The sequence below is a fragment of the Lactuca sativa genome, chromosome 1, assembly GCF_002870075.4.
Source record: "Lactuca sativa cultivar Salinas chromosome 1, Lsat_Salinas_v11, whole genome shotgun sequence".
In the NCBI taxonomy this organism is placed as follows: domain Eukaryota; kingdom Viridiplantae; phylum Streptophyta; class Magnoliopsida; order Asterales; family Asteraceae; genus Lactuca; species Lactuca sativa.
The window spans coordinates 238,900,066-238,915,970 of NC_056623.2; the positions used below are offsets into that span (position 1 = coordinate 238,900,066).

Genomic DNA, 15,905 nt, shown 5'->3' on the forward strand with positions numbered 1-15,905 from the left:
AGATCATGAGATCTGAACATAAAAACAAAAGCAAATCTAAAGATCTTAACTGAAAATGAAGTAGTTCTTGAGATCTAAACGATGTTTAAACAGATATGAGAAGATCTTGTCAAGATCCAAACGGATCTGGACAGATCTTGGCCAAAGCCAAAAGGATCTGAACCAAGGTTCTAGAAATGAACAGATCTGAGAAGAACCTGAGGTGAAGAACAACAGATCTGATCAGATCTACACAAGAACGAGCTTCAGGACAACTGAGGCTTTTGCTACTTGCTCGAATCCGGGATGGCGCTAAATGATGGAACATGGACCTCCGGCGGCGCTTCTGGTCTTCTGCTGCGGCGGAGATCTGCGAGTCACCATCAGAGAGACGCGTTAGAGCCGTCCTAGGGACTGTGCCCCGGGAGCGGACTCCGACGGTCAAGTTAGATCAACTGATAGATCTGAGATGGTCCTCCATAGCTGGAGAGAACCATCTTTGTGCTAGTGGTGGTGTATGGCGGCGGCGGAGTATAATGGCGGCTGAGCCATGGGGGAAGAGTCTAGGGGAAGGTCCCGGGCCAGGGTCCTTCTCCATGGAGGAGGTACTATTCATTATATAGGGGACAATTAGGTCAGGCTTTGGGCCAGCCCAATTCAGGCCCAACTAACAAGGAGTTGGGCAAGGCCGCCCGGAGGCGCCGGGCGGGGCTGGCGGGCGCGCACTAGGAGAGGATGGCAAGGGAGTGCCAGGCAGGGGAGCGCTTGGCTGAGCCGGCAGGAGAGTCCCCAGCAAGGCTGGCAATGGAGTCCCCAGCAAGGGCTGGCAAGGGAGTCCCCAGCAAGGGCTGGCAAGGGAACGCCAGGCAAGGCTGGCAGGGGCACGCCAGACCAAGCTGGCGCGCTAGATCAGTCTAGGCCACGCTAGTGGACCATTCCTCATCAAGTCCCCCCAGTTTGGTGTTATTGGTACGCGGCCAATGACATCGGACTGGAACTAGTCATATAAACCAACAGGAGAGTCCCCAGTGAGGCTAGCAAGGGAGTCCCCAGCGAGGCTGGCAGGAGAACGCCAGGCAAGGATGGCGGGAGCGCGCCAGGCTAGGCTGGCACGTTAGAGTAGTCTGGGACGTGCTAATGGACCATTCCTCATCATTTACATACAACATATTAGACCTAATAAATTAAGTATAATATGTTAAAAGTTAAAAACAAACTTTATAAGTAGAAGAAAATATATTATTTTTAATATTGAAATTTAGTTTATATATAATTACACTTTAGGTTTGATATTTATTAACCTTATTAACCAACTTATAATAATTATTTGAAAGAAATTGAAAAGTCATGGGAGTTTCAAATGAATGTGGTGAAAGGAAAAAATACATGAGAGTTTCAAATGAATGTGGTTCAAGAAAAAATGTAAGCTTTATAAGTATATAATGATAATGATATATATATATATATATATATATATATATATATATATATATATATAAGTTCAAATGAAAAAAAAGGTTAAGATTTATCAGTCAATCATTTATTTTGCTACAAAAAGTTCTATTGTACCAACATATAGGGGGATATGTAATATTTATATGTGAACATAAATGTAAGCGATCCATTATGGAAAAAGTCAATTGCAACTATATCTATTCATAGTGACAACGTTGTCACTTTGATTAAGACTTATAGTCAAGTGTATAATGGAAAGTGTAGACACTTTATTGTTAGACGCAACATGACTAGGAATTTAATCATGAATGGCGTGATTTTTGTGGATTTTATGAGGTCACAACAAAATTTAGCGTACCATCTGATTGCAAGATTATGAATTCAATACACAACATTGTTATACTTTTGTATGTCATTTTCACTTTAGCTATAAATATGATTATGTACTTGTGTTGTAATATCATGAACCACATTTAAATTTTAAGATGCTTTGCGTTAATTATCATAATCAATAAAATGTTTAAAAACGTATCTTTATATTTGCTAAGATTGGTGAAGACTTCTTCTTCCAACGAGTGATCCATGTATATTTCATGTTACTCTATGTATAATTAATTTATCCAATCATTTGGTTCATTTAACCCATAAAATATGTCATTGAATTTGTCATTGGATGAGACATAACTTAAACATGCAAAATTAGCAAAACATATTACATCTCTTCCAAAATTGAAGAAATCTAAACTTCATTACACCAAAATTCCATGAAATACACTTACTATATAAATCATTTTTCTTACAATGCTCTTTCTCTCTTCAAATAACCATTAATTTCAAATTCAAGATGATTAATTATGAAATGTTGAATGCCTCCCTTTCCTTGTTAAACTTTTTTTTTTCAATGAGCAAACTCCAATACCTAAGAGATTATGTGTGACCCATATAACAAAAGTTTGACGTTTCTTAATGGGTTTACCTACTCAAGGTGAAATAGTAAAGAAAACATTTAGATAACAGGGTTTTGGAGCGTTAAGGGCTACATTGGCATACATGTTGATATAAGGTTATATGTTGAGTGAGAGATAATAAACGCTTTTTCAAAACCCTTCAACTTTAGAGTTCTAACACTAAAAATTGATGCTAAGGTAAACTGACTAAAAGTATATAACTTTATATAACTTTATAGGCTTTTATGCCATTTTCCTTTTTTTTTTAATTACTTTTACATTCCATACACCCTAAGCCAAAATCTAGAGGGTGTAGGTGCTGTTTTCTCAAGTTAAACATAACATATATGAAAAATAAGCAAACTTTGAGGGTGATTTCTAAAACTTAGGCTAAGTAGTAGGGATCTCAGGATAAGTCGTGATTCCAACGTGGACCATCAACCATAGCATATACACTCCCCCAATGACACGTGATGCTTAGGTGGAATGGTTGTCGAAGGAGCCCTTAACGCCCAACCGGTTGGACCGTGACCCGGGGTAGAAGGCGGGTCAATTGAAACCGGTTTTTTGTAAAAATGCGAACCGGATCGAACCGGCCGGGTTTCCCAAAACCGCGGTTCGACCGCTTATGTTGAACCGGTTAAATCGAGTTGACCCGTTTCAATAGAGTTTGAATAGTGGATACAAGTAGCGAATGCCAAAACAACGAGCCGTTTGCGGTTTCTTCAATGTTTTTCAATGTTTAAACTTTGTGGACATCAAATTATTAGTTTTATATGTTTATGCATTGTGCATGAAAGTAAAAATATATATAAATAGAAAAAGACCATAAACCAGGTTGACCCGTGAACCGGTTATCACACCGGGTCAACTAAAAACCCGGGTTTTAAAACATTGCCAAAAACACATCTTATCCCTTTTTGTTAAAATAAACTTTATAATTACCACCTTTATACCACTTCAATTTTACAAAAAACCCATCTTTCCTCTCTTTAATCTCCCTTAAACCCTACTATTTTCTCACAAATGAAACCAAATTACAGCAGAGCACCCCACCATCAAAAATAAATCTTCTAACAAGTTCAATAAATCCAAGATTTTATATTACCAGTATGATTTAAATCTCACTCGTTTACCTAACATTAGTTTTAATAACTTATACAATTCACCAAAACAATTTCATCCCTAAATAACAACCTTTACAAACTCCACCAATTATGCATTATTTCTAACCTGAATCGGTCCCTGAAACACAACATGAACCATCACGACGAGGTAAGAGCTCTAAAAATACCAACAAATAATACCGGAGTCCAAAGGAGGAATATGAATTGTTTCGTGCTTGGGTCATCATTTCTTAGGATAGTGAAGCTAAGAACACAAAAAGTGGGTGCTTTTTGAGATGCATCACGACCCAATTCCACAACGTATTGGGTTAAGAATACCAAACTATTGATCAAGTATCTTCAAAGTCCCATGATTTGAAATAGAAGATCGACTAGTTCAACAATATTTACTTCAACTTAGTAGCACACAAAAGTAGTGCCAATAACATAGATGTTTTAGAAATAACTCTCGGGAAGTATCAGTTTGAAAATTGAAAGTGTCTGGAAGTCCTTTAAAAACAACAAAGGTTGGTATATACTATGTAATTGCGCAAAGTAGACACAAATGTCGGCCGAAATAGGAGGCGCTAAAAGGCCAAAGACATCTGAGTCCAACGATCACACACAAATATGGAACACACGTTACATTATCGAACTTAACAACAAAGACAATGACCTTAATTCGAACAACCTCAACGAATCATACATAACAATGTTATATCCCCTAGATCCATGGATGTAGTCTTCAAAATAATTGGTTTTACCATACAAAATGGCTTAGCAGCACAACTTGTTGCCCGCTTGCATTTTCTTTCGTTGTATGATAATAACTAATATCAATTATTTTGATAGATTTAAGACAAAATAAATTGTGAAATAAAAATAAAAACAAAAATAGCCGTATCGTCTTTTTTTTTTTTTCAATAACTCTTAGGGCATTCACAATCCATTAAACTCTCATATCATCCATTAAACATCACCCATAACCTTTTAAACACCTATTCGATCCTAATCACCATTTTATTTCTTCTATTGAACCATTCAACTCTATTCAATGTCATCATCTATACTCCATTCAACTCTTATTCAATCCTAGTCATCATCCTATTCAACTCTTATACTACTTGCATTATGGATGCGCTTAGGACAATAACTTTTAGCAACTACTTAAAAATTGGATGCACACTTACCATTACAAAAATAAAAGAATGTAGTGCAAAACAAAATACATATTTAAAAATCTTTGCAAGGAAGACAAATGACTTAGAAATTTTTTTGTTAGGATAAAGATAAACCACTAAAAATATATGAATTTAAGGAATTTTACGACATTTCCCTGTTTACATTCATTTTTCATACACCTAAGCCAAAACGGAGGGTGTAGGTGCTATTTTCTCAACTTAAACATAAAATATCCGAAAGATGAGTAAACTTTGAGGGTGGTTTCTGGAACTTGGCCAAAACAGGTGTATAATTGGCGTCCATATCTCTCGCCTTCTGTCGACAAATCACAAGATTCATCAATGGAGGAAGAGCAAGAGACGCTAGTGACGATCAGCAATCACAAGCCAAAGTCAAAGTCAAACTACCGGATCATTGATGCTCTTGAATCTAAAAGTTTTTCATGGATTTTCATCGATCAATCTAACCCTTGGAAAGCTGCTCTTTCATGGTTGATCTTCTTCATCTTCACCGTGGGTCTTCCGATGCTCTCACATATCGTGTATCAATGCTCCACATGTGACGACAGCCACCAAAGACCGTTCGATATGATCGTCCAGCTGTCGCTATCCATCTGCTCCACTCTTTCGTTCATTAACTTGTCGTCGTTTGCTCGGAAATACGGTCTCCGGCGATTCCTGTTCCTTGATAAGTTGTCTGATGTTAGTGCTAAAGTCCGTGATGGATACTCCGAGCAACTTCATGTGCGTTCCCTAATCCCTCTTTTTATAAACTCTAAACTAGATCGTTTTAGTTAATCATTACAATCATTATGCTAAATTCGATTATTTTGGAAGTAATCGAAAACGCCTTGTTGTTCATTGCAATCGTTCCAATGATAAAATTAGGTTGTAATTTGTGAGATTTGAATTTTGGTTCACAATTTCAATGGATTTTTTTTAATAGCTCGACGAACTTGAATTTATTTGGGAACAAATTTAGGTGTCCTTTACGCGATCGTGTTTTGATATTTAAATTACATGGAATTTGATCTACAATTAACTTATCTATTTCACTTAGGCTTTCTTCACATTTAAATTCGTAGGAAGTATTTTAATTTCTGGGCATAGGGAGAAAACACTATCATCAAATTAAATGTCTGGAATCGTATTCTCTAATGAAATTGGCAGGTTGATGAGATCTTTGGAACACAATTAGATAAAATTTCATTACCTTATAAACTTTTTGTCTTGTTTTAAATTGTTTCATGTCGTATCATATTTTGTGAAAATTTACTCCAAGATAGATTTGAAGTTCTAGAAAATATCATATTATCATACACAAAAGTTGCTTATATTGTGGATAGATTTGATTCTTTGTTACAAAAAGTCAAACGGGTAGGTAAAAATACTATTTTTTTTGGTGCAATTTGTCTTGGACACATCACACATCCTGTCCAAAAAATTTAAGTTTTATATGAAATATGTTAAAACGAAAATCTATTTTTTTTTTTTTAAATCAAAACTATGTGTCCGACGCGATAATTCATATCCCCAATTGATCAATTCATGAATAAATGAGTTAATATAGATAATTTTAGTATCAATAATTATAAAAGACAAAATTGCAAAAATGGTCCCTGTGGTATGCATTATTTTGGGGTTTTAGTCCAAACCCCGACTTTTTTGGCTTCGTGGTCCTTTTAGGCTAGTTTCATTGTAGAATTGGTCCCCGATAAACTTGAAAAGACTATTTTGCCCTTTTAATTTGTTTTTTCCATTTACTTAAATATTTTTTTCATTTATTTAATTATAAATGTTAAATCAAAGAGAAATTAAATATCCTTCTAAAAGGGCAAAATAGTCTTTTCAAGTTTATCGGGAACCAATTCTACAATGAAATTAGCCCAAAAGGACCACGAAGCCAAAAAAGTCGGAGTTTGGACTAAAACCCCAAAAAAATGCATACCATAGGGACCATTTTTGCAATTTTGTCATTATAAAATAATAATAAAAACCAAGCAGTCAGTTGATATCCATGTGATGTATAGAAATACAAAAAACCAACATAAAAAACAACAATTATTTGGCTTGTGTACTTATGACTTATGTGAATAGGACAAAAACTGTCATAAAAAAAGGTGGGACCAGGACTTGCTCTCAATCTTTTGTCTAATGCCTTCTCATTGTAGTTGTCGACACCCCTTTTGGTGTTGTACTTTGAACTTTGAAGAAGTCACCAAATTATAGTAATGTCATTAAAATACACAATAATTGGATAGAAAAGTTGAAATAATAAAATCATTGAAAGTACAATGCTATATAGTCTGGTAGATCTTTTTAAAGTACAATGCCTTTATAATAATAATAATAATAATAATAATAATAATAATAATAATAATAGAAAGAAACGAAAGTAGGATGACATAATAAACAAACATTTTTCCAATGAAAGTAACATGCGTTGATGTTTATACATGCAGAGATCAATAAAGCTCCTATGCACATTCATCATCCCATGTTTCCTAGCAGATAGTGCATACAAAATCTGGTGGTTTATTTCGGGTAGAAACCAAATCCCCTACATTTACAACATCTACTTAAGCCACACAATCGCTTGCATTCTTCTTTTATGTTCTTGGTTATACCGCACCTCCCTTTTCTTTCTTGTATGCGTTCTTTTCAAACTCACGTGCTCTTTACAAATCCTTCGGTTGGAAGATTTTGCAAAAGTGTTTGAGAAACAAGCGGATGTTGGATCGATTTTATTGGAGCATCTTGCTATTAGAAGAACTCTTAAGATCATAAGTCATAGATTTCGCGCTTTCATTTTGTCCACTTTGATTTTGGTGACTGTCAGTCAATTTGCTTCCTTGCTTGTTACTCTCGAGACCGGCTCACTTGTCAATCTTTCCACTGCTGGTGAACTTGCGGTAAATAATAATATTTTTTTTTCAGATTTTCTTCGAATTTATTATATCAATTAACTTGAAATTTACAAAATTGTTTTTTTTTTCAGCTGTGTTCTTTGACACTTGTGAGTGGTTTATTCATATGCCTACGCAGTGCTGCGAAGATCACACATAAAGCTCAATCTGTGACAAGTTTAGCAGCCAAATGGCACACGTGTGCCACCATTGACTCGTTTGATGATGTGGGTCTCACTGAAGAGACTCCCATGGCTAACAGTTCCAATAGGGCGAATTACCATTTTGCCCCTGTGGATTCAGATTTGGATGAAGGAGATGAAGATGAATTGGACAATACAAAATTGATTCCGGTTTATAAGGACACAATCACATACCAAAAGAGACAGGCCTTAGGTCAGACTTCTATTTCTATTGTGTGTTTTGGAACTTGTTTTTGCCATCACTTGAATAATCAGATAGGGGTATGTATGTAATTTTATACTAATCTCATTAATCGGTTTCTTATGGCAATAACTTATATGATTTTTCAAATCGTAATTGTATAATCACTTTATGCCAGAACACTCAAAACTGAATATTGTGCAAATAAATATTAGTTGCCAAATTGTAGGAATAGCAACATTCTTTTACCTGCGATAGTAATATGTAATGTGAAACTTGTAAATTTATTATATATTTTTTTTTACCATAACAGCAGAATAAGTTCATCTCTTTACACATAATAGCAACATATTTACTTTTGAAGATTGATTTTTTTTTTTTTCAGTAACGTATTTTGAGAACAACAGAGCTGGGATCACAGTGTTTGGATTCATGCTGGACAGATCATCACTGCACACAATCTTTGCTATCGAAATGTCACTAACACTTTGGTTGGTCAACAAAACAATCAGTTTCTCATGAATGTCTATGCTCTTTTCTACACACCATACATCATACATCACATACATCATACATATTGGCAAAGGTGGTTCCATATTGATATCATGTGTGTTTGATAGAGACTGATGTGCTGGCATCCTATCATTGGTTATCAAGATCCCATCCCATGAAATAATGTCATTTGGCATGCTACGTGGTGTTATTGCCAATTGCCCTATCCAGGGATTTGATTCTGCATTGTTTGATCGAGATTTCTTTGTTTGTTTGTGAGGCTTTTTTGTATACTTCTTGTATTTGCTTATTATATACTTGCTTATGTCAATGTAAATTTCATTTCATATACAGGTAATGCTACGGCTGGTTGTATGTAAATTTACGACTCATTTCACTTGTATTTCATCTTATTCGTTGTAAACAAAACATATATTATTCAATTCACTACCAAAAAAATAAAGTAAAACAAGAGTGAACATAAAAAAAAAAAAAATCAAATCCAAATACTTCACAATGTGTCGCAGTTGACAGAAGGATCGATTGGGATACTGAGGTTGAGGTGGCACAAGGAGGTGATTCGGGCGGCATTAGAAAAGTCAACCGGGAACGATTGGACCGCAGTCTTAAGGCACCGACAAGTAGCTCTAAGAACATCTCTTGAAGCATTTGCAGCTCGAACCAAATCTTGTGCACTAGAACAACATTGTGGGCTAGGTTCATAAGAGTATCCAAAAATGAAAGGCTCACAAGTCATCAACTTTGTGATTACATCTTGACAGTTTGTTTGGGCATTGACGCCTTGTTTTGATAACAAAACTGTTGATGCTAAAATCATCAATGATAATGCAAACCAAATCATGTGTTTAGCCATTTGTGTTTAGAAGTGGGAGTTTGTTTTTTTGTGGATGTTTTGAATTTTGATGGATTGTAAGGAATTTATAGGGGGGTTAAGTTTATATATGGTATGGAATCAAAATAAAGGTTGTAATGTTTACAAGATATAGAAAGGATTTGTAACGGTTAACTTTTGAATATCGTATTTATGATTATTAATATTTTTTTACTTATTGCTATCACTGTAATCTTTGAAGTAAATAACAATTTTGAATAGTTGCTTTTTTTTTTTTTTTTAAAAAAAAGGGATTATCTTTGAAGATTTTTTTTTTTTCGCTCATACGAAAATAAAAACGTTTGATCTAAAATAAGATTTAGTAAAAATGTAGTTATAATTTTTAAATGCTTGGCACTCAAATAGAAAAGTTATATAGAATTAGTTGAACTTATATGAGAGTGATTAACCATCCATTTTCGGATAATCCTTCATTTATCCAATTTTTAAAAATTTTCATTTTAAAATATAAATTTAACGCCAAATAATTTGTCATTTCGTTCTTTGATGCCAAAGTTCATTTTCGTTTAGTAGGTTTAACCAACATTTAAATTCACAACAAAAACTAAAATTGAGGTTCCACACCGCAACATTTAAGATGAGATTAAAGCGTCAATACAAGTAAAAGCCAAAGTATCTGAAAAGATTTTAAAATTTTGAGTAAATTACACGAATGGTCCCTATGGTTTGAGGTAATTTGCACGTTTGGTCCATAATTTATTTTTTTAACTAGGAAGGTCCCTATTGTTTGTTTTTACTATGCGCTTGGTCCCAATTGTTTGTTTTAGTTACACGTTTGGTCCCTATCTTACATAAAAGGACTATTATTTAAATAGGAAAAAATGGTGGGGTAGGTAAGGTAAGGTGAGGGGTTGGAGTTGGGGGTGTGTTTATTTATATAAATTAAAAAATCAAGAGAAAAATAGTCTTTTTAGGTAATACAGGGACCAAGCGCATAACAAAAATAAACAGTAGAGACCTTCCGAGTTAAAAAAATAAGTTAAGGACCAAATACGCAAATTACCCTAAACCATAGGGACCATTCGTATAATTTACTCTAAATTTTTAGTTTCATAACCGCAAAAACATCAAAGCACCTAGTATTATTTGACATCTCCTATTTAGATTTTTGGCATTAAAAAATTTTTGATTTAAAACTAAGAAACTTGTTGGATAGTACCATGCACACGATAGTAATTTAGTTGCTTCTTTAATAACTTGTAAGAAATTGTATAATTTTTGGACTAAATCTCAATTTGAATCGAGAACCGCAATGACTCCTTTAAAATACATCATATCTTTTAAATACTTGATATTCTTTTTCCACTCCCAAATTATGATTTGTTTTTGTTTAAACTTTAATTTTATTAACGAAAAAGTGATTATTTATTTTTTGCAATTTAACCCTTAAAACCGGGTTATAATGGTCGATAGAGCCAAAATATAAAGATTTTTTTTTTAAATTTCCCAGTCAATTAACAATTGATAATATTTTAGAAAATTTCCTTTTAATCAATTATGATCGATTTTTAATACACATATTAGCACATTATTAATACAAACAATAACAACAAATACGTCACCATGCTTAAGAGATCTTGATTTCAAGATAACAAAGTATTAGATTTTATTATTTTTAATGAAAAGAAATCAGACGAACATAAAAACCAAAATACCGAAATCGAAAAAACCAAACAAAATCGATTTTTTTTCAATTCAATTTCAGTTTAGGAAAAAACCTAGCGAAACCAAACCCTACTCACCCTATTAAAAAGAAGCATAAAATCATGCTTCACAAGTCACTAATCCCTATCCCCCAAAATCCAATCCAAATACTCTACAACATGTCACAGCTGACTGATGGATAGAGGGGAACATTGGCTTTGAGATTGCAAAACTTCGAGATTTGTTCCGCATAGGAAAAGTCAACCTGGAACGACTGAAAGGCTGTCTTAAGGCACCAACAAGTAGCTCTAAGAGTATCTCTGGAGGCATAGGCTGCTAGAACCAAATCATGTGCACTAGCACAACATTGTGGGGCAGGTTTGGACAAGTACCCAAGCATGAATGGCTCGCAATTGATCAACTTTGTGTTTACATCTTGACAGTTTGTTTGTGCATTCACACATTGTTTTGATATCAGAAGTGTCAATACTACAATCACTACCAACGCCAATGAAATAATGTTTCTAACCATTTTTCTTAAAATGTGAGTTCTTCTTATTGTATGTTTTGATGGATTCTAACTTTCTAAGGAATTTATAGAGGGGGAGAGGTGGTGATGTTTCTATATGGTAAGGATTTTAATTGAACGTTATAATAGTTACAAGATTAAAAAAAACATGTAACGGTTCACTTTTGAATATCATATTTATGGTTATTAAATTTTCGCTTATTGGAATTATACTTGAAGTCATTCATACAAAAATAAATTGTTAGATCTAAAATATAAGTTAATAGAAATATAGTTATAATTCTTAAGTATATTTTTATAAAAAATCGATTTAGACATAGTATTATTTGTTTCTTACAATTAAAACACTAACATTTTTATTACATCTGGACATTTGTGCATTGACGACGTGTTGTGTCGATGCCAAAATTGTTAGTACTTAGATAAATGCCAGTGTAAACCCCATGGAAGTCATGTTTCTAACCATTTTAATGAAATATTATTTCTAACCTTTTTGTTTATATGTGAGATTTCATTTGATGGGAGACACATTCTTGTAAAGTTGGTGCTGGGAAGTCTCTCTTTTTTTTATTTTGTACTTTTATAAATTACCCAAAGAAAATTATTGAGGCATTCGAAGATATCTACTGTTATGTTTAGAGATTTCAACGTTCTTGATTTTATGATGATTATAACTTCAATTTGATTATGGTTTGAAACAAAGGGTTGTTGACTTATTTATGTCACACCCCCGAACCAGACGGCGGAAACGTCCGAGGGCTGTCGTGACTTAATTGAATACCATAACATTGAATATATATGAAACATAACAACATTCGTCATCATGCATTAATATAGTACAACCGATAAAGTTTACATGAAGTACATTGTTTAAACATTACATTCCCAAAAATAAATTGTTCGACTCGTTAATAAGTAAACTGCAAGCCATCACTGAGTACATTTTCCTTTGATTCACTGGTTACCTGAGAATACAAGTATTTTGAAAAACGTCAACATGTGAAATGTTGGTGAGTTCATGAGCGGTATTTGAAAAACAATGTTTTGTATCATTTTGAAAACCACCAGAAAATCCGATATTTTCTGAAAAGAGCTTTTGAAAACATTTGTGAAGATCCATAGGTATGCTTGTTTGTTTCTATAGTTGTAAGAAAAATGTTCATCAAAATTGTGTACATTTTGAAAAACGTGTGTATTGAAAAACCCTAGGAAAACCCGATGTTTTCCTAATTCTTTGAATTCCATGAAGTTAAAAATAAAACCATTGCAGCGCGTGAAGTCATTAATTCCAGGCGACGTCGGATTATTTTTGCGCATGATTAATTGCTATAAACACGCGTTACACAAACGACCCGTTTATAACTATACTGTAACAGCCCAAAATCTCAAGTATTGTTAAATTGCATTTTTGGGGTGTTTTAAAGGGGAGACTCGGCGAGTTGGAGCCAGACTCGCCGAGTAGGGTCGCAGATTTGGTCGCGGGTTCGCGACTGGACTCGACGAGTCCAGGTATGGACTCGGCGAGTCGACGCTGTTCAGCAGAAACCCTAGCCGTTTCGTATTGGGTCGTATTTAAGGGTTGTTATGTCGTCATTTCACGTCTTTTGGCCGATTGTGGAGAACCCTAGACGACTGTGGCATCTGGAGCAAAGCTTGAAGGCCATTATTGACTTTGAAGGAATTGTGGTGCAAGAAGAGGAAGGATTTTGGCCAAAGGAAGAGCAAGGGGGTCGAGTTCTGAGGTTTGGGGACGCAGAGAGTATGTTTTCAGGTAAGGTTTCGGATCATTCCTGTTATTTTGATGTGTACTCGAATTTAGGGTTTATGAAACCCATTTGGAGATTTGATGGATTATTATGTGGTTATACAAAGGTTTCTACCCTAGTAATAGGATGATTAGAGGTCCAGAAGTCCCATGAGTGTGTATCCCGGGAAAAACGTATCTCAGGAAGCAGTTGGATCGACTGCATGGCGTGGACTCGCCGAGTCGGATGATCAGACTCGGCGAGTAGCTTGAAGATTCACTGGGACTCGCCGAGTTGTTCTTCAGACTCGGCGAGTGGAGTCGGGGTGGCCCCGCGATTCTTCCAGGAGTGACTCGTCGAGTCAAAGAGGATACTCGACGAGTAGAAGGGGAATCTCAGAGGATTGAAGGACGACCAGACTCGCCGAGTCGCCAGGGAACTCGCCGAGTCCAGTCGAGCTGACATTGGACTGTTGACCAGAGTTGACCTGTGTGTAACGTTGTAGGGTCAGTTAGCGTGGGAGATAGAAGTATTTAAAAAGAGATATATGATGAGACAGGGAGCTTGTAGCTCGGAGGATCAAGTGCAAGAGTTCAGGAGTTGCTATCTTCCAGTGTCCGCGAGGTGAGTCTTCTCACTATACCTCACCCGGAAGGGTTTGATTGTGTGACCGGAAGGTCAAGTATGTTGTGTGTTATGTTTATATGCTATGAATGGAAAGTTAGTTGCTACGCGTGATATACATGCTTATATATGGGCCGGAAGGCAAGGTATTATGTGACAGAAAGGTCAGGTATGATATGTGATATATGTGCTTTATGTGTTAGAGTATTTGTATTATGCGTTATATGTGTGTATGGGCCGGAAGGCGATTATCTTGTGGACCGAAAGATCCGGGCCGGAAGGCGATTATCTTGTGGACCGAAAGGTCCGGGCCGGAAGGCAATGTTATGTGGATCGGAAGATCCGGGCCGGAAGGCAATGTTATGTGGATCGGAAGATCCGGGCCGGAAGGCAATGTTATGTGGATCGAAAGATCCGGGCCGGAAGGCAAAGTTATGTGGATCGAAAGATCCGGGCCGGAAGGCGATATTATGTGGATCGAAAGATCCGGGCCGGATGGCGTATGTGCGTAAGGTATATTGGGGAACTCACTAAGCTTCGTGCTTACGTTGTTTATGTTATGTTGTTTCAGGTTCTTACAGTAACGCGGGATGGCAACGGTTCGATTGTACACACCGAAGAAAGAGTTGTGTTTTGGAGGATCCTGGTCTTCTATTATAATGAAAATGAAACCATGTTTTGTAATTCGAATGTGAATAAGATTTTAAACAAGTGTTTTTAATATTAAATTGATTATTTAAAAGAAAATTTTGTTTTTGGAAATCTGGGTATTACAAATTGGTATCAGAGCCTTGGTTTGAGGGATTCGGACGCGCCTACGGGTAAATCTGGACTCAAACTGAGGAAATAAGAAAAGTTTTACAAATAAATGGTTTTCTAAAAGTGAATAAGAGTTCAAAGAGAAAGAAAGAAAGAGCAGTGTGTACAATCAGCCAGGGCCAAACGGTGATTTCCCAAAATACCCTTACTTTTGTATTATGAAATATCTATTATGCACTTTATGAGACATTATTGCATGCTAGAGACAGGCTAGGTATTTCACATCTTAGGACTAGAGTGGCCTGATTTTGTGATGCCTTAGTCTAGGGTTTGTTGTTATATGTGCGTTATGCTGTTGTGTGTATGTGATGAGTGAGAGTATCCAGTTGGAACGCACAAGGGGTAAAGCTACGGGGTACAGAGGTACTTCCGAGGATGAGCCGAGAAGGTGGAGCTACCACAGATGGGGAGTCCTATGTATGCTTCAATGCTCGAATGTTGCTTGCTTTGTGCTTTGTGGAGTTATCGATGATGGGAGTCAGCTACTAAGTGAGTATGACGATACTCAGGAGGTAGAGGGCTGGCATCATTAGGAACTCTTCAGCAGCTGATAGCAAAGAAGTGGGAGGACCGCGGAAGGGACTAGGGAGTAAACCTAGCCAGGTGAGTGCGCGGGTAGAGTAGAAGATTTCGCTGGAAAGCGAGCACGCGCGATGAGATGGGTGAAAGAGCAGGTTTATCAGCTACCTAGGAACTCTGGGATGGTCCGTGTGGAAAGTATGGGTAGATGTGGCAGGTAGTATGGGCCCGTACTACTGAAAGCAGAGGACCCATACTTGATACAGGGGGCATTCTGAAGGTCCTAAGGAACAGATTGAGGATTGATGTTATGGTTCGAATACCATACATCGGAGTGGATACAGAGTGATGTTATGGTCAGGGCACCATACATCGGAACAGATTGAGATGGATGTTGTGGTCCGAGTGCTATACAATGGAGCAGATTGAGGAGTGGTGCTATGGTTCAGGTACCATACACTGAAGCATGTTGAGGAAGGATGTCATGGGATGAATACCATGGTTCGTAGTGGATGATGTTTGTGACTATCTTGTTATCCGGTTATCGATCGGACGAGCACGAGCGAGCGGGATGCGAGGATTCGCGAGATCCTGCGTGATGAGATTGCTGCATTGTTGCGGGCTGAGTCGCCAGAATTGTTTGGGTCGATCAGGACCACTAT

General features: G+C 36.4%; 1 protein-coding gene across 1 annotated transcript; it reads left to right on the top strand.

The window, feature by feature from the left end:
• Positions 1–4,933: 4,933 nt before the first annotated feature.
• On the top strand, positions 4,934–8,893 carry LOC111895445 (uncharacterized). Its single transcript, XM_023891521.2, has 4 exons — positions 4,934–5,412; positions 7,131–7,580; positions 7,667–7,970; positions 8,344–8,893. Exons 1-4 carry the CDS (start codon positions 5,011–5,013, stop codon positions 8,478–8,480), a joined length of 1,293 nt encoding a protein of 430 aa, XP_023747289.1. The 5' UTR covers positions 4,934–5,010; the 3' UTR covers positions 8,481–8,893.
• Positions 8,894–15,905: the final 7,012 nt, after the last annotated feature.

Excerpts from the sequence above, each read along its gene's own strand:
- LOC111895445 (XM_023891521.2), top strand. The coding sequence starts at position 5,011 with ATGGAGGAAGAGCAAGAGACGCTAGTGACGATCAGCAATCACAAGCCA. Across the intron at positions 5,413-7,130 it reads GATACTCCGAGCAACTTCAT|AGATCAATAAAGCTCCTATG; the intron begins GTGCGTTCCCTA and ends TTATACATGCAG. Across the intron at positions 7,971-8,343 it reads CCAAAAGAGACAGGCCTTAG|TAACGTATTTTGAGAACAAC; the intron begins GTCAGACTTCTA and ends TTTTTTTTTCAG.